This window comes from Glossina fuscipes, unplaced genomic scaffold (assembly GCF_014805625.2).
Source record: "Glossina fuscipes isolate IAEA_lab_2018 unplaced genomic scaffold, Yale_Gfus_2 0, whole genome shotgun sequence".
NCBI classification, from domain to species: Eukaryota; Metazoa; Arthropoda; class Insecta; order Diptera; family Glossinidae; genus Glossina; species Glossina fuscipes.
Genome location: NW_023998414.1, coordinates 17,735,559 through 17,753,627, shown reverse-complemented (window position 1 = coordinate 17,753,627; position 18,069 = coordinate 17,735,559). Strand labels below are relative to the sequence as shown.

At 34.9% G+C, this 18,069-nt stretch overlaps 3 protein-coding genes across 4 annotated transcripts in view; 1 reads left to right on the top strand and 2 right to left on the bottom strand.

Annotated features, from left to right (window-relative positions):
* The window catches only part of LOC119644699 (hemicentin-1), a 162,622-nt gene that overhangs the window by 39,454 nt on the left and 105,099 nt on the right, over window positions 1-18,069 (top strand). The window lies entirely within an intron of this gene.
* Window positions 15,329-16,218, bottom strand: LOC119644743 (serine protease SP24D-like). Its single transcript, XM_038044465.1, has 2 exons — window positions 15,967-16,218; window positions 15,329-15,909 (listed from the first exon to the last, which is right to left on the bottom strand). Exons 1-2 carry the CDS (start codon window positions 16,200-16,202, stop codon window positions 15,384-15,386), a joined length of 762 nt encoding a protein of 253 aa, XP_037900393.1. The 5' UTR covers window positions 16,203-16,218; the 3' UTR covers window positions 15,329-15,383.
* LOC119644752 (serine protease SP24D-like) lies at window positions 16,415-17,320 on the bottom strand. Its single transcript, XM_038044477.1, has 2 exons — window positions 17,047-17,320; window positions 16,415-16,968 (listed from the first exon to the last, which is right to left on the bottom strand). The coding sequence occupies exons 1-2, from the start codon at window positions 17,274-17,276 to the stop codon at window positions 16,440-16,442; spliced, it is 759 nt and encodes a 252-aa protein (XP_037900405.1). The 5' UTR covers window positions 17,277-17,320; the 3' UTR covers window positions 16,415-16,439.

Sequence of the window (18,069 nt, the reverse complement as noted above, 5' to 3'; positions counted from 1 at the left end):
TTTTTATACACTTTTCTTTATAATATCTTTCAACTTTTAAAAAAATTTTTGCTTGCGCTGTTGGACTATGACCTGCTGAAAGGTAGATCACAAAATATGTCACAATTTTGTATTTTCTACACTTGTGCTGAAACGTCAGAATGCCAGAAATTAGAAACATATAGCTTGCGATCTGTCAGTGGTAGTGCGTAGGATAAGGCTGTAAGTCAATCGAGAAATAAGAGAATTCTGCTTAAACCAGCACCGAAATAACAGCGACATTGTTTTTTGAACTTCCCTAGTTCACGAAGGGAACTTTTTCTCTTTCTTTAAAAAAATTATTTAAAATAATAACAACAACAATAATTTAAAACGAACAATGACTTTGTAACGGGATTATTTCACTGACAAACTTGGAGAAATACTAGAAGGGCGTCGAATTGTGGAAGCATCCGCTAAATTAATATGAGTCCGCCTTCCCCCCTCTAATATTGAGCTGCGCCTAAACGTCGTCAACTTTGCAAAATGATTTCATAAAAAAAAAACTTTTGTAACTTTTGCAGTTCAATGCTTCAGAGATCTTAAGGAAAAACACTTCAGGCATAAAGTAAATGAATTTGAAAATTATTGAAATAAGATACACATATTAAGCTTGCAAGTGAATATACTGAGGAATAAATGTATTTTAATTTATTCATTTATATTTTTAGGATACGAAGTTTTAATTGAACTTATATAAGCTACTGCTACTACTACTACTACTAGTACTACTGCTCATGCTCAAATTTGGCGCTTTATGTAACATAATAATATAATAGAAAGGAATATTAAGAAGAGCAAATAAAAACACTTTACATCATCTGCTGTTATTCATGTAACGAATTTTCAAAGTCACTCGTTATATGAGAAATGACTTTCAAAAAGGCGTTCCGACCCGAACTGTTTTCAATGGAATATAAAAAAACATGAACAGACATGAGACGGACGGATGGACGGACGGACAGACAGACAGACATGTTTATTGGTATAATAGAAGGTGGGGGTATCTTAATTTAACTTAGTATTACCTTGTGCCGCAAGCAAAGTAGCGCACTAGTCGAAATCGAATGTGGATTTATATATAAGGGTCTCGAAAGTTTTGAGACGTTTCCAAGCAATCAAAATGGCCGTAGCATCCTATTATGGCTGTGCAGAAAGTCGGACAATTCGCATAAACTACTTGTGGTTTATTTTTATTTTTACAATAATTTCCACAGTCCGTATAACTTATAAGCATAGTCTAATTACCGATGGTACCGATTGCCAAATTCAGATGAAATAAAAAATATTTATGTGGGTAGACTGTCTTCAGCGCTAACATCTAAATTTGTTTGTTTGTTGTACTCGAGTATCGTTACATATAAATTTTCTGTGGATATGAGAATTTTTAGTTAAGCAAATCGCAGCTTCTTCTTATACTCTGTCGCATACGGTGTTCAGGGTATATTAAGTTTGCGCGGATGTATGCAATATCCAAAGGGAAGCCCACCTTTTAATACTACTTGATTAGCGCAGTAACGTGTTTTGGCCGAAGAAGAACGAATCCTATTGCAATGAATTTTTACGATCACTTCTCGGCAAACGCTTTGGAAAGCTAAGAAATAGCGTTTCGATAATGTTGTGACAAATTTATATGGCAAAAATACCTCATTGTTAATATATTACGAAGGAATATTAGCTATTCGGTACAAGTTTCAACAAGGTAGAACTATTTTTTTGGATCTGACCCAATATAATGGTCCATATATATGTCAATAAAATTAAAACTTTTCTGTATATTTTTCCAGAAAAATCCGTTTTGCCAAATTTAGACCACGTAACTTCAAGTATTGTTGCTCCTCGCATGTAAGAGCTCCTACTAGACGTAGTATTTCAACGTGCAAATATATATAAAAGAAGCGTATTGCGTATTGGGTCACAAGAATGTATCAAAAATAAATCAAAATATTAAAATTTCAAGATTCGAGAGAGCAAACAACATTACATGTCCTTTTAGTATTCCTACATAATATTTTTCACCTTGTTTCGGGCAACAAGCTCAACCACATATAATGGCTTTTCCCTTATAAGACGTTATATGAGGCTTATATGGTCGCAAAAATGCCCCGATGCAATTCATTGTAAAGAGGGTTGATTGGATGGATATGAGACAAAGAGACGGTCTCAGCCATGATGCGGAATCGATTGCTATAATAAAAAAATAAGTATCTCTCAAGTGGTTTTAATGACCTCGCGTGTACCCACATAATATATGCTTATCACAAATGGCTATAATAAGTTTGCTAGACTACAATATAAAATAGTTTTGAGGCAAAAAGCAAAGATTTACTTCATTAGCTGACTCCCACTGGTATACATTGCATTTTAAGAAAGCATAGATGCAATGAAGAATAATTGAATGCTCTTTTGTTTATATTTTGACTTATTGTCTGTTAATAATTTTTCTGCCCTCGAAGCAAAAACTTACCATAACCTTTCCAATCCGTTGCATTATTAACTATCTGTATTTTTATTTACATCGTCGCGTGCACATATAAACGCATATGTTTTCATGTTAACAATGCCAATCAGAAAGCAAACAAACAACGCACTTAGAATACTTGATCGTTCTTAGAAGGAACGAACATCCGACCAACCATCCATCCATCCATCCATCCATCCATCCATCCATCCATCTACACAACCACTTAATAATATTGAATATGTCTGGACGTACAAAATTTCTAAAGAATACGTAGTATGTAACCATGTACATTATGGTTGTAAATATTCATTGAAAATTTGTAAATTCCTCAAAATTTATTCTTTGCATTTCATTGGCATGCATTGCATTTTTTTTTTTTTTTTTTTGATAATCAAAAATTTCTCATATACGTAAACGAAACTAATATAAAAATTTTATTATTGAAATCTTGGTACGTACGAGAACTATACAGAAAAATATTTCCACAGCTTCAACAAAATGCACAAAAGTATAACATTTTTGACTCTATGATCTAAAAATGAAAAAAGAGTAATAAAGCTTTAATTTTAAACATTCTATCAAAACGACAAAATTGCTGCTCATTTGGCTTAAGTCCATTAAGAACCCTCCCAAAAAATGTTTACCCAGTCTTCAAAACCATCCGAATAAAATTCCAAAATATTTTGATTGAAAGAAAAAAATGCTTCTGTTTGCTATTTAAATTATGCCCTATGAGAATTGTAATTATTTTCGCATTCAATTACATTTAAAACAAATAGATTTTATGGTTACAAAAATCATAAAATCTTGATAGCAAATTCACAATCGCATTTATTGAACTTACTCTAATCTCGAATCTAAGGCGCCATATAAGTTATTGTCGTGATGCCCTATGTACTTTTGTGCGAGGGTCAAGCTAGGCTTACATTCAATTCAAGCAAGAATATTGTTTAGAGAACATTTTCAAAATTTACCTCTTCACTCTTTTCGCCAGCCACGCTTCAGAAGCTGCCACTGTTTAAGAGGAGAAATATTTCGCGAAAATGACATTTCTATATTTCTGTAGAGGTGTCCTCAAGTCGTTTAGAATTTTTTTGTTGAAATTTTAACGCTCGAAACAATGGGGGAACATAACAATGAGATAACGTGTAAACCTTAATAAATACATTTCAAATCTTATGGCATTCGCTTTCTTTATTGCTAATCAATCAAGTTAGTAGGTTTCTCAATACAAATAAAATTTAATAAGTAAGAAAAGTGTATTCGATCGGGACCGAATCTTTTACCCTACCCATCACCGTTATCCTACAAAAAGACAAAAAAAGGAAAAGAAATAAATTTTCGTGCTCTATAACAGGGAGTGGGCGCTGTTGTTTTTTTCTATTTTCAAAATAAAAGTTTTTGTCGTATAGGTGCTGTGTGGGCGAAGCAGGCGTGGCCTTTCAAAAATTTAGATCACTTCTGTTCTTTTGCAAATATTCCAGATACCCCATACACCTGAACAAACGGACAGATGGACAGACGAACAGATGGATATGCTTAGCTGCATTCCAAATTTGAAACTGGCCGAGAATTTATTTACTTTGTGGGTTATTCGAAGCTTTTTTCTTTGCGCTATAAAGGCGGACGGACGCACATGCTTAAAACAATTCAGAATATGATGATGATCGCGATTGTGCATATTTTTTGGGGTCTCTGAAGCTTCCTTGTGGACGTTGCAAACGTTTCAACAAGTTACATATACCTCCCATTCTTAGGTGATGGATATAAAAACGTCTACATGAGAATTATACAAACACTTTTATTCGCACAAAATTTTATGTCGATTTAAGACCATATCAATTTAAACACAATTTTATAGTCGTAATAACAAGGAAAAGTCAATCCCATTAGGTATTGTGTTCTCTTGTAATCCATACATGAACGCAATGAAAAACTTTAGTTTACTCTTCTCGCTCCTGGTCGTCCTTTCATGCATACGAAAAGAAAGTGTTAGTCATGACTAGCACACTACGCTGGTTTGTCTACAAAAGGACAGATCTATGATGTGGTCTGAACATTTGTCTGGTTTACTGAGTGTCACAAACGAAATGGAATTTCTGGCATAAACTTGTATGCAAAACTTACCACACAATCCCCACGCAACCCACTCGGGCACACATGTAACGTATAGTCGCATAAGCCACGCACACTTTCGGTTGTGGTCATTGCTTCCGCATTGTTGCGGCATACATTCGTAACATTTTCAATTTAATTTTAACGTTTAGAAATTTCGATATATTCAGCATAGTAGTGCGTTTTTTTTTTTTTTTTTTGTTTGTGTTTATTTTCCCGCCTCCCAGAGCAATTTAGCCGAACATTTGGGTAAATTGCAAGCTTTCTGTGCCTGCAGTACGATTGACTTTTTTTTGACTACCACGGTTCAACTATCGTGCCTGTGTATCATCACCATTAAAACCAGATGCGTCGAAGTGATGAACTTTTAGTCATTTGTTCATTTCCTTTTCTTTTTTTTTTTTTTTTTTTTTTTGGCATTCACGCAACAAAAATGAAATCAGAGTTATAGTTAAGTCGATAATAGTTTGTCGTTGATAAATTTTCTCTGTGAAGGAGATGTTATCACTTCTAGAAACAGACCGATTACAATTGATTAAAAATCTTAAATTTTTTTTTGGCGATAGAAATGACTACAAATATATCACTAATTGCAAAAAGATTTGCGCAAAATTGTACCGTTATCTTTCGTAATCGTGTTTCACAGCCATTCGACTGTAGCTCATCTTTGATTCGTATTGGATGAAGGCAAATATGAATGAATTCTCTCTCATATTTCACCCACTTTCTGCTCAGTTAAGTGCAATTGAAATTGAGTGACGCCAAACGATTCAACAGAATTGTTCTTGTTGTCATTCCCTGTCTTCGCGTTTATGACTTTGAACCCATATTCTTTTGCCATACTTATCACCTGAGATTTATAGTGCGTTAAACTTTTTATATTCATCTCAGATGCTATACGTGGAAATTGACAATGAGTTTATATTTATCTTGAAATCATTCCTTTAGACGCTTATGCACACATATAACATATAGGCGTATATTTGGAAAGCATGGGCATACAAATAATAAAAGGTTAAGTAAAAAGTACGTGAAGTCTTCAGCAAAAGTCAAGCACAATTTTCTTATATTATATAATACATTAAGTGAATCTTATTAAATTCTAAATCATGACATTTTTCTGGCAAAATCAATACGCCAACGCTGGAACTTCTGCTAAAACCTGAACCACCATGAAGAAAGCTTTACAAAGGACGAGGCCAGACGGCGTGAACTGATAAATACACGGTGGATACATCAAAACTTTTCAGCTAAGTTCTTTTGATTTCTGCCGTGTCACGGATGATTTATGTGAATGCGTGCTATAAGGGTGTTCGTTGTCGATAAAAGGAACGGAGATAATATTCATTGATGCCTTTCTTATGTCCTATCGTATGGTCGAATAGGGCTAGTGTTTGCAAAATTATACAGCTCTAAAGCGTTTGATCCAATACTTGATCCAACGGAAGTTGTATTAATAACTCTTAGAGCTAAGAATTGTACACAGTATCCGCACATTTTTGTTGTTTTCTTTTAAGGGCTGCCAAGCTATAGCAAATGGGTTCGATACACTTTTTATCTGCGCTAACGTCTATCTGCAATCTTTTCAATTGCTTCAAAATGTTGCAATGCTCGACACGTGAGGTTTAGTGGGAAGAGTCCTAATAGAAAACGTAGACCCATTTTTCGTTGTAGCAAAAAGAAAGAGGGATCGAAAAATGTGTATCGTAGGATAAATTAAATAAAAAACGTTTAGTTGATTTTGCTAATACTGTTTGTTGTTTTGAGCTACTTTGCTGCTCTGTATACAAACTCATACTGATCTTAACGTAAGTAATTAAAACACGTACAACTCCAGGAATGCAACGTGCATATATGCTTACATACATACGAATTGACCAAATCATATTTCGAAAATATTCCCACACTGAAGGGTATATCAAGTTGCATAAACCTATGTGCTCCACACGGCCCAACGTGATCAGCTTATTTTTGACACATGTATATACGAGTGGATGTACGAGTGGCGGGACTTGTGACCGATGTAAGACCTTGAATATTTTAGGTAAATTTGAATCTAATAATTAAGTTTTTACGACCGGGAAAGCAGATGGACATCTTTACATGGATTCCGATACTGGTCAAAAAGATATACTTTGTATTACCTTTAAAGCTTACGGCATACTGACTATCAGGAAAAGTTTTCTTAAAACAAAAGCATAAAAAAATTTTGTCAATGCTGCGTTCTTGCCTTCATCGCGTACACCACGACATTATTTACATTTCGATCAAACGAAGAAATTATGTCGAGTATATGCCTTTAACAATTATTATGGCAAAGCACTTTCTGCATCGATATAAGCGTATCTGTCCGTCTGCCCATCTTGTTTTCTTACATTCAACTCACAGATCGCAATTTTTGAAATATTTTCATGAAATTTGCTACACCGACATGTTTTGGCCCAAGGACGAATACGATTGAAAATGGTGCGGATCGAATCAGTTTTGCTGCCACTTCCCATATAACCCATAAAGCCGATATAAAAGTCATTATATGAGGAGCTGCAATAAGCGAGGCAGTGTTCGCTATTTAATGATGGACCGTGTCTCACTACAATGTTTTCATTTGCTTATTGCTAAATATCTTTTCTAGTAAGTGATGATGAAGTAAAATTAATTTGAGCGTAATATGACAAAAAAAAAAAAAAAAGAAGAAACTGAAAAATCTAATAAAATACACACTCAGGCATGGTATGAGACGCAAGAGGGTTCACACATCAGTTTACACTATTTTATGCATGTAATACTCATTCATAAATATTTTCTTATCACTGAACACTTTTAGTTTGCTCATTTGAAAATTATTCAATGCGAAGAGGGGTTGATAATTCCCCCAATGTATTACAAGTAGACAACGCAATTGTGCTGCAATTTGCTATATCCAAAAATTCACATTGTCTCCATTGTATGTTATATTACTTAGCGTCGCAGTAAACAAAATTCTTAACAGCGATATTACTCATCGCAGAATTAGGAGAGCTTGAGTTTAACATGACGGCATCTCTTGTGCAACAAGGAACATAACTATACTGTCAAAAAGGCAAATTAACATTGAATTGAAAATGACATAATACCACGAACAAGTGCAACATGAATATTTCAAAACGTGTGTAGGTGGGTGAGTATACATACAAATTTATATGCATATGGGCGAGACAATAGTGCGGTTTGTTAAAGTTTAAATAAGCATGTGTGTATTCTTCTGCGCGCATGTGTGTAAGTTCTGTCACGATGGCAAGAAAAACTTGAGACATGCACATACACATACGAGTGGATGTGATCAGAACTAAGGTAAATTTTTTTTGTAAACATTTATGAAATTCTCACACTTTAATTTATGTATATTCGCGGCCGCGTAATAATCGTATTATCCGTCAAACTTTTCCATACCTGACATAATAAATTTTAAGGTATGGCATTAAGCTCAAGTTATTAACGAAATTTTATGGACATCTTTTGCATCTTCAGCTAGAAAAGTTTAGAAAATTAAATGAGAAATATAAAACAATTTTATGTAAAAGGAAATTTTCCTTGTTTGCTTCCTGCGATAATCAAAAATTCTGAATCTGATTAGCTTTTATAATAACATTAAGCGCAAAACTATTGCCTGCGTAACAAACATAACATCAACATGTATTTAACTTTGTTTAAAATAAACAGATCAAGTTTTTTAATAACGAATCAAGGGACGATGCGACGCTCCATCGCCTATGAGAATCCTCTGAATAAATAATATATTAATGTCTTTATTTATAATTTATTACTATTATTATAATAATTAATTTAGCCAGAGAGAAACAAATCCAAAGACTAAAGTCTTAAAGCATCTATATACTCTATCTATACAAGCTGCTTATAAACATGAAAAATTATACACATGCTATATATCATTTGGAAATGCAGTAAGAAATAATCAAGAAATTTGCATCTAAAGTTCGAAAGCGGTGTAAAGTCACTGCGTGATAAGATTACGGTTAAGGTAACAAGAAATTCTCGTTATATATTAGTTTGGGGAAAAAGAAATACATTATTTTTTCGGTAGATGGCTGCACTGATAGATTTCTCGTAAAGTATCGATCAAACAATTTCATATTTATGCTCGTTGGAAAGGTGACATTTCGCAGTAAAAAAAATTCTTTTGCTGTTTTTTGTTTGGTGCATTCAGTTGTGAGTTACAGCGTGTTAAAAATGGAAGTGAACAAAGAGAAAATTCGGTACATTTTACAGTTTTTCTTTGACTAAGGCGAAAATGCAAGCCAGGCGGCTAAAATTGTGAATGGTGTTTATGGTTCCGATACTGTAACAGCCAATTGTGTGCAATTTTGGTTTCGTAGATTTCGTTCGGGAATTTTTGATGTTAAAGATGCACCTCGCACAGGTAGGCCGGTCGTCGAAAATGTCGATAAAATCGGAGAAATGATCGAAGTTGTCCGGCATGTCAGCAGTCGTAACATCGCCCAGGTGCTAAAAATCGACCATAAAACAGTTTTAAACCATTTACACAAAGCTGGATTCAAAAAGAAGCTCGATGTTTGGGTGCCACACCAATTAACAGAAAAAAACCTGATGGATCGAATTTCCATCTGCGAAGCCTTGGCCAAACGGAATGAGATAGACCCATTTCATAAACGGATGGTGACTGGAGATGAGAAATGGATCACATACGATAACCCTGTGCGAAAACGATCGTGGTCAAAGAGCGGTGAAGCACCTCAAACGGCCAGGAAGGTTTTGCTATGCATTTGGTGGGACTGGAAGGGGATTATTTATTATGAGTTGCTTCCATATGGCCAAACGCTAAATTCTGATCTCTACTGTCAACAACTGGACCGTTTGAAGATAGCGACTGACCAGAAACGGCCAGAATTGGCCAACAGGAGAGGTGTCGTGTTCCACCAGGACAATGCTAGGCCACACACATCTACAGTGACTCGCCAGAAACTTCGGGAGCTTGGTTGGGAAGTTTTAATGCATCCGCCATACAGTCCGGACTTAGCACCAAGTGATTATCATCTTTTTCTTGCATTGCAAAATTTCTTTAATGATAAAAAATTGGAATCTAGGGAGGATTGTGAAAATCGACTACTAGAGTTTTTTGCAAATAGAGACCAGGACTTCTATGAGAGAGGCATTTTGAAGTAACCTTTAAAATGGCAACAAATCATACAACAAAACGGTGCATATTTGACCCAAATCGGACAATCCGAAGCATGTTAAATAAAGTCCTGAAGTTCATATAAAAATAATGGATTTCTTTTTCCCCAAACTAATATATATATGTTTTTTTCTTTTTACACACATGACCACTCACTCAGGGGATGTTCAGCATGTATTTGAAAAATTTATGTCTTCATATTAAAGTTTCGCATAATATTTTTTTTTTATCTTATTTTGAGCTTTTTCTCACTTCGTACGTGCAGTTAGTTTACTTGCAAAGAGTAGATTGATTATCTCTATTATAGATATTACCTTGCAGAGCATATAGCAGTAATTTATTGAGATCGCATATCGAATGCATGCAATTCCTTCAATACGCCTCAAAAATCATCGGTAATTATCAGTAATTGCTACAAGCTAGCGAGTTTTGTTCGAAACCATAAAAAGCTTCTTGCGGAAATAAATCGCATCATTTCCTTCTAAGTTATTGATATGCCAATCCAAAAATAAAAGTCATCAACAGTGGAAGGGTTCCAAGCAAACTTAGCATACGTAAAAATTTGAAACCGAAAAAAAAAAACATGGCACAGCCATACACTGGTATCGTAGAACGCTTAACTCTTATTGATAAACAACTAGTTTTTCGTAGAATTATTAGCAAAGCAAGAAAAGTCAAGCAATCGCATCAAGTCGTTCAATTTGCGATGAGATTGCAAGCAATTATTGCAAACTAATGTCTATTTGCACAACGAACATTTTGAAATGATCGGTCATCTATTATATAGTTTCGACGAAGTATCTTACAACGGCTTCGTGTTCCTCTATGTGACATTGCAACTGAATATATAAAGGTCTTCATCGATGAGAGATATAATTTATTTAATCGCAACCACGGCTGCGGCGTTTCTAGTCTCTTACAAAACCGACTCTTATTGGAAATTGTGGTCAATGTTGCATGGATGTGTTTAGAGCAACCATTAAATAAACTTTTAAAATTATTGCAATTTCGTAAGTATTAAGAAATTTTATTACTAACATTCATTACCCCCCTTGTCTTTCTTTTTTCATCTGTTTCAATGTTTGACTCATTACAAAACGCTTTGGCTTAATTAACCCTAATTTTCATGCTGATTAAGGACCTGAACTAAGTTGCGTTAAGTAAAATGTTTAACGTCTATTATTAAATGCCACAGCTTTTCAATCATATTGCAATGACTCATTTTCCCGGCTGTATTAAAAAAAAAGGATTCATTATTGATTTAAAAAAACAAAAAAAAAAAAAAAAAACAAAGCATATCCTCAAAATGGCTTAAAGCAAGGAGGTCAACCTTTAAATTTACTCAGTTAAACTGCACTGTAAATATTTAGATATTTTTCAATCTGTGATAATTGCAAAGTATGAGTAAATTGGTCTTAATTACATAATAGACGGTTAAAAGCAAACCATAATAACGCAAACAACTGGGAAACCTATGCTTATCGCGTCGTTTGATTGTATATGTCACATGAATGGATAAAGACGTGTAATGATTACTTATGGAACTTGGATGAAATTTAAGTTTAATAGCTATTCATATGTTGCGGTTCTCGTATATGACACGATAAGACAACAAAAAAGAAGCAAAAACATTTTATGGCACTGTTGCTGTACAAAATTAACACAAGAACTCCCAACGCATTGCACATATTTTACAAATGCAAAGAAATAAATATTTTTTACAATCATTTAGAATCTTAGTCCGAGAATTACTCCTGCGAAGAAATCTTTCAATAAGATCATAAGCCTATACCAGTGACCAGTTCTCTTAACAGACTATTCCAACGACTTCATAAGATTTTTGTCAATTAGGTATCGAATTGCAGCTCGGATTCCATATTGAAACACATTTGAGCAAATTTGATTAGCACCTTACAAGTAAATAATAACATTTTTAATATATGTGATAGGAATCCAAAGATTATGCCATTTCTTGCTCGCTTTTAGCATTGTCCATAAACATATCCAAAGTAGAAAGAATACAGTCGAGCAATGCATCTGCGTGTCTACTCCTTTTTTAGTCTAATTAGTGAAAAGTTCACAAACTTGTTTTCAATTACGAGCTAATTCCATGGATGTGTTTTGAACTAAGAAGTAATACTTTTAACATAGCTCTGAGATATAAGAATAATATTACAAGTAATCCTCAAGGAATTGTCCGCTTCCTTGGATATATTAGGTCAAATTGCAAGTTCTCCGCGGTTTTTTGCCACTAGATAGTCTGGTTGGTGTCTATATATCGGACAACAATAACGAACTTGTACCTCAAAGGTGACATTTCAGTAAAAAATTATATTGACTTGAAAATTAGTGAAATATGTGAAGAAACAAGCTGTGTGATGCTTTTCTACTATAAAAAAAAAATAAAAAAGAGTGGAAAAAAAAAATTATGAAGTGTACGATGAGAATGCTGTGAGTGGGCGAATAGCCAGGGGGGGTTTACTTGATTCCATTCCGTTCAAAGATGCACCTCGCAGTCACTGAAAAAGTGAACGAAATCTTGTAACTGGTGCAGCGAGACCGGCATGGAAGCTGCCAGGGAATAGCGGAGGTACTAAACATCAACCACATGACAGTTTGGAATCATTTGAAGAGAGCAAGCTGCAAGGGGAAGCTCGACACAGCAGAAAAAACCGCGGAGACTTTTCAATAGGACCCATTATTATATGCGAGATGGTAATCTATCGACCCAATATTCTCTAATTTTTCCCATTTCCTTTGGCAGCAAAATTTATTTACGGGTTTTTTTCTTCAATTCTTTAAAAATAATTCGACTGCCGTTATTAAGTCAAATTATCACACCAACTTAAAACTATGGCTAACAGTTGCGAATTGCCCAGTGCATATTTGTGAGACAAACTGGTCGATCATTTAAAAATCATGCGCGTTCTCATTGGCCTTACAGCGCTTTTTCAACCCATATGTGGGTCGAAACTTCCGTTGATGTTTGCTTATGTATGCCCTGCTTTGTCCTCGGAATCGATTGAAAAATATACGTACCATATTCCAATTTTATATCTGTCTGCCCATTTATCTTTTTATAACGCTTGCTCATAGGCTTGTATTCGTTAAGCAAGATATCACATATGGGAATGGACGAAATAGATCCACCGCTCTAGGGACCTTTTTCGTTAAGTACATAGGCGAGAAAATTATATTCGGCTATAACCGAATCTTTTATAGCCACCGACTTCTTGCTTAAAAAAGACTAAAGAGATAAGCGAGCAAACGAAATTTTCATACCCTGTAATATTAGGTGTAGGTGTAGTTGTGATTTTTTTCAATTTTGTAGAATGTACTTGCAATTCTTTTCTTATGGGTAGGGCGTAGTGAGCAAACGACATGGTATGGGGAAGGGGTCTTAATGTGTAATACACAATGGCCGTGCCCTTGCGCCAATTTGGAACATTTTCAATACCGATCTTCCTCCAAGAACTTCCAGTGTTATTGTAAAATTTGAAGTCGTTGTCTTTATTTTTGCGACTAGGAAAAGGTTTACCACAGACATCCAACAAACAGACAGTCAGTCGAATAGATAGACATCCTTAAATGCATATGATTTTGGAGCTCAGTGAAACTTCCTCCTGGATGTTGCACGCGCTTTGACATAATGAACGTACAGGCGCTCTTCAGTGAGTCTGCATTTCGTCAACATAAACGAAAATATCTAAATATGTATATAGTTCGCAAGGACACCTAATGATGCGATTGTTTTCTGAACTTTATGACTGCTCTATTCCACGTATTACGTACTTAGCTGAATTAGATGTGTTGGCAAATGTGACAAACTTTTCTAGATAAACAATATTTCAAAGTAAATAATTGCAAATCAAGTGCGGTAGAATCGATTTATTGATATCAACTATGAGTAAAAATCATTCTATTCAAGCTGCCTAGGCTGTTCTGTGAAGTTATCATCAAAATCATTTTACGAGTTCGCCTTCTACAAGCGCTTATATACGATACGGTTATTAAGACCAGTTTAATTAGACAGTGGGCGTATACTGAAATCGTTGGTGGCATGTGGCTTCCACCAAACAATTTGAAAGAATACAATCTATCGAATCATGTTTTTGGTTTTTTTTCCATGTTTTCCATTTTTCGTTGATTTTATTTATTTATTTTTTCTTTTTTTATTACAAAAAAAAAAAAAAAAAAAAACAACAATATATGTTTTTTTTTGATTATGTATGAATAGCATTAAGCCCAGCAATAAGCTGCACAATAGGGGTTCGAGATATTTTTTGAAATAATGTCAATACACAAAATAAAATTTTCACTATCATAAGGGATTTTAAAGTTTTCTAGAAATTATTTTTATGCTTTACTATTATTTACAATTGGTTTAAAATAATCAGATTATTATAGTGCCTATAGAATGCAAATTAAAGTATTTGGCTTTAGTTCGGCCTATTTTATGTATTTTATATGTACTATAAATGTATTGCGGCTTTATTTATTTTACATATTTTTATTTCGATCATCGAAAAATGAGCGGCATATTCAATTTGTCAAAATGTTTACAAGGCCCAGCAATAAGGATCACAGATCCCCCAGAGTATACGTATTTTTGATCAGCAATAAATTCTATATCAATTCAGGCATGTCCGTCCGTCCGTCTTTGCGTCTATACAGCGGTATAATGTTTGTTGTGAACATTCCTCGGGCATCGAAACTGAAGCTATTGACTTCAAGTTTCGCAGAACCATGAGAAGTGTTTGCTCGCGGCTTGGTATTGAAATTGGTCAAATTGTTCGAAAGACGCGCCCACAATACTATGTAAGCTGAGAGCACAATTATTTTTGAAAAGGAATTAAAGACTTGCCTTATGCTCATTAGTTATAATCTATAGCAGATAAATCTTCAAAAATTTTAATGCATGTCTTACGTTTTACGCTTTTATGTTGATTTAACAATTCTGCTATTAAATTATACCACCAAATACAAAAAACTGTTCATTTGAAGTAGGTGAGAAGTAAATGTGAGTTTTGAACCGACATTCGCAATAATATTGAAATTCTGTTCGGCTTTTTATGCGAACCTAGTACGTGGGGCACCACACTTTTGAATACGTCGCAACGTTTTCCATGTTTACTTGGTACACCTGGAAGACATAGTTTTTGAACGGTACAATGTGGTGCTTTGACGCGGAACGAATTTATTGGCTGCCAAATCAGGGCTGTAGATATGACCCATCAATTCGATTTTTTGGGTATTTAAATGGTAGCGCAACAATTCAGAATTGATTGTATTGCGTTCCTCTAAGACAATGTTAACACATGACTAGGTCTTCCGTAAAAACAGGCGACCATTTATTGCATAGTACTTCGAGCGATTATTGGTAAATTTGATCCATCTTGAAACACCCACAGTTTCGACTACTATACACTTTTCCGCTTATGTACATGGATCCAGGGCTAACCACTTACTGGCACCTAACAACATTTAGTTGTAACAAAGTTTCAAATACTACTGGGATTAATATAAGCTTTAATTGCTTATCTTTGAATTAGAAAAGATAAAAATCTTCTTTTATTTTAATTACGCATTTCTTTACAAATTCGAATGTTTTTTGATCCAATCAACATGATAATAAACTTTAGCATAGCCATCTGGGTACGAAGAACCACATCCGCCGGTAACGAAGCCAGCAACGCCTACAACTTCACCGTTATATGTAGCAGGTCCGCCAGAGTCACCATGACAGGCACCGTTATCAACGTCATGATCCAAACAAATAATAGCATCAGTATCATAGGGTATACGATCCTTACAATCACTACGTGAGAGAACTGATAAGGTGTTCCATTGCAGATACCGAGGAATGTCACCGCCGTGTTCTAATCGACCCCAGCCAGAAATCACTATATTCTCACCAGGCGGAACCTCAATAGAAGCTAACGGTATCGGCTGAATAAGCTTTGAGAAAATTAAAGGATCTTCGAGACGCAGTAGTGCAACATCATTCAAAAAGTTGCCATAATTTTCATGAGCAATAATTTCGACAACTCGAACGAGTACACCACCCATAAAGCGATCAATGGAACCAGCGCGTATGGTTAATGTCTTCGGGTCGTGACTGTAGGACAATTTGGAGATTGGTACTTGCTACGGCTTAAAACGAAAAGCTACTTACAGAGTGTAGTTTCCGTCATCGTCATCATAACCCACACAATGAGCGGCAGTTAAAACGACATTTTTTGTTATTATTGAACCACCACAGGAATGCAAACCATTTCGCCTCAATGAAATTTGATAGGGAAATTGACTCTCTGTTGCAGTCTCGCCGCCTACAACACGTGTGGCGGATGTTCCTTCGGTGCTGATCAAAGAAACTACCGACACAATAACTAAGAAAGCGAATTTTGCCATAACATATAAGTTTTAAACTGAATCCCAATTTATAAAATTTCAACTATTTATATGTTTAGTTGATATCTAATCGAAAATTTCTAAATGAATGATTATTTATTATCTTAAAGCATTTGCTTTTGATTTATGATCAATTGAGAAAAACTAGATTTTGATTTTGATTTTGATTTTTTTTATTTTTTTTTTTTTTACTGCAATTGTTGATTATTTTCCGCTTTTGAAAACTTTTTCATTCTGTTACAAATCAGAGTTATTCTTAATCCAATCCAAATGGTAAGACACTTTAGCGTAGCCATCGGGCTTAGAAGTGCCACAGCCGCCAATAACGAAACCGGCAACACCCACCAATTCGTTATTGTAGGCAGCTGGACCACCGGAATCACCCATGCAAGCACCATGGCCAACGCTATGAGCCAAACAGATCAAAGATTCTGAAGATATGAAAATGGAAACAAAGCATTGTTTTCTAGATATAGATTTCAATGTATTCCATTGCAAAGTAATTGGTGCTTCGTCTTCTTCGGTCTTCAAGAGACCCCATCCGGAAATGATGACCTTGGTGCCTTCAGGTACTTCAGCTTTAGCCAAGCTAATCGATTTTATTTTATCCGTGAAAGTCAAAGGCGATTCCAATTTCAATAGAGCTAAATCATTGAAGGGACTCTTGTATTCCTCGTGGACAATGAGTTTTTCGACTTGCTTCACAACACCGCCTTCTAAACGATTAATGGAGCCAGCTTGTATAGAGAAACTCTCGGATGATGGACTGACGTGATATAAACAAAATCAAACAAAAATGTTGCTATTAAGTCAATATTGTAAACAATATTTTCACTTTACTTACATTTCATAAGTACCATCTTCGTTAAGCATAACCACACAATGAGCAGCGGTTAGCACATAATTAGGAGTAATTATGGAACCACCGCAGATATGTCTGTTATTGTATCTCAATGAAATTTGATAAGGGAATTGTCCTTCTTTAGCATTTTCACCGCCTACAACGCGATTGTCGGCCCGTGAAGCAGCTATTAAAAGCAAACCCACAAATAAAGTAACAGATAATCCAGCCATAATTTTTTTTGAATTTTTTATGTTCAAACCAAAGAAAACTGCATAAATATAACGATTGAATTGCCCTTATATAGCAAAATGGAGTTCACAACCTTATCGTCCCATTCATTGATCGTAATCTATAAAAATCTTAGGAAAGTTTTCAAGTGGATTCATAGAAGTATTACAGCATTTTACGATGTTTACTTATGATTGAAAATTTTCACTTTAGAAATCTTTTTTCATTATTATCTTTTAGTTAAAGAATTTTAATTTTTATGGCACATGGTTACTGTTACACATACACACATTACTGCAGAGGGTAGAAAATGTGATGATATTTTCATTTGGTTTGTAACGCATAGGTATAAAAAAAGGTGAAAATTAAAGAGTTTGTTCTAACACTGGAATTACCGAGTCCATAACTTTGATCCTTTTTAGACGCATCACCGAAAGAATGATGAAGAATATGCGTTGCATCCCCTAGAAGGAAGCTTCAGAAATCCAACATAGTATATTGTACATATATTTTCGATCAACATCAAATTCAGAATCAATTTAAGCATGTCCGCCCGTTCGTCCGTCTGTCTACTGTACAGCTCTCTGTGTGTTTTCCTGGTCCCCTGATACACTACAAACAGATAATCGGGACAAAAATCCAAATTTATACTTTCCCATCGTTTCAATTTTCTTCAATTTTCAAACGCTCCATCACCATTGTGATGGGTATAAAAGATTCGGTCTCAACCGAGTATACTTTTCTTACTTACTAATTTTTGCTCCTCAAAAAACTGGTTACACCGCTGGTAATGTT

Coding starts and splice junctions, on each gene's coding strand:
- LOC119644743 (XM_038044465.1), bottom strand. CDS start 16,202: ATGGCAAAATTCGCTTTCTTAGTTATTGTGTCGGTAGTTTCTTTGATC. Junction 15,910..15,966: donor GATGACGGAAACTACACTCT/GTAAGTAGCTTT, acceptor ATTGTCCTACAG/TCACGACCCGAAGACATTAA.
- LOC119644752 (XM_038044477.1), bottom strand. CDS start 17,276: ATGGCTGGATTATCTGTTACTTTATTTGTGGGTTTGCTTTTAATAGCT. Junction 16,969..17,046: donor GAAGATGGTACTTATGAAAT/GTAAGTAAAGTG, acceptor ATATCACGTCAG/TCCATCATCCGAGAGTTTCT.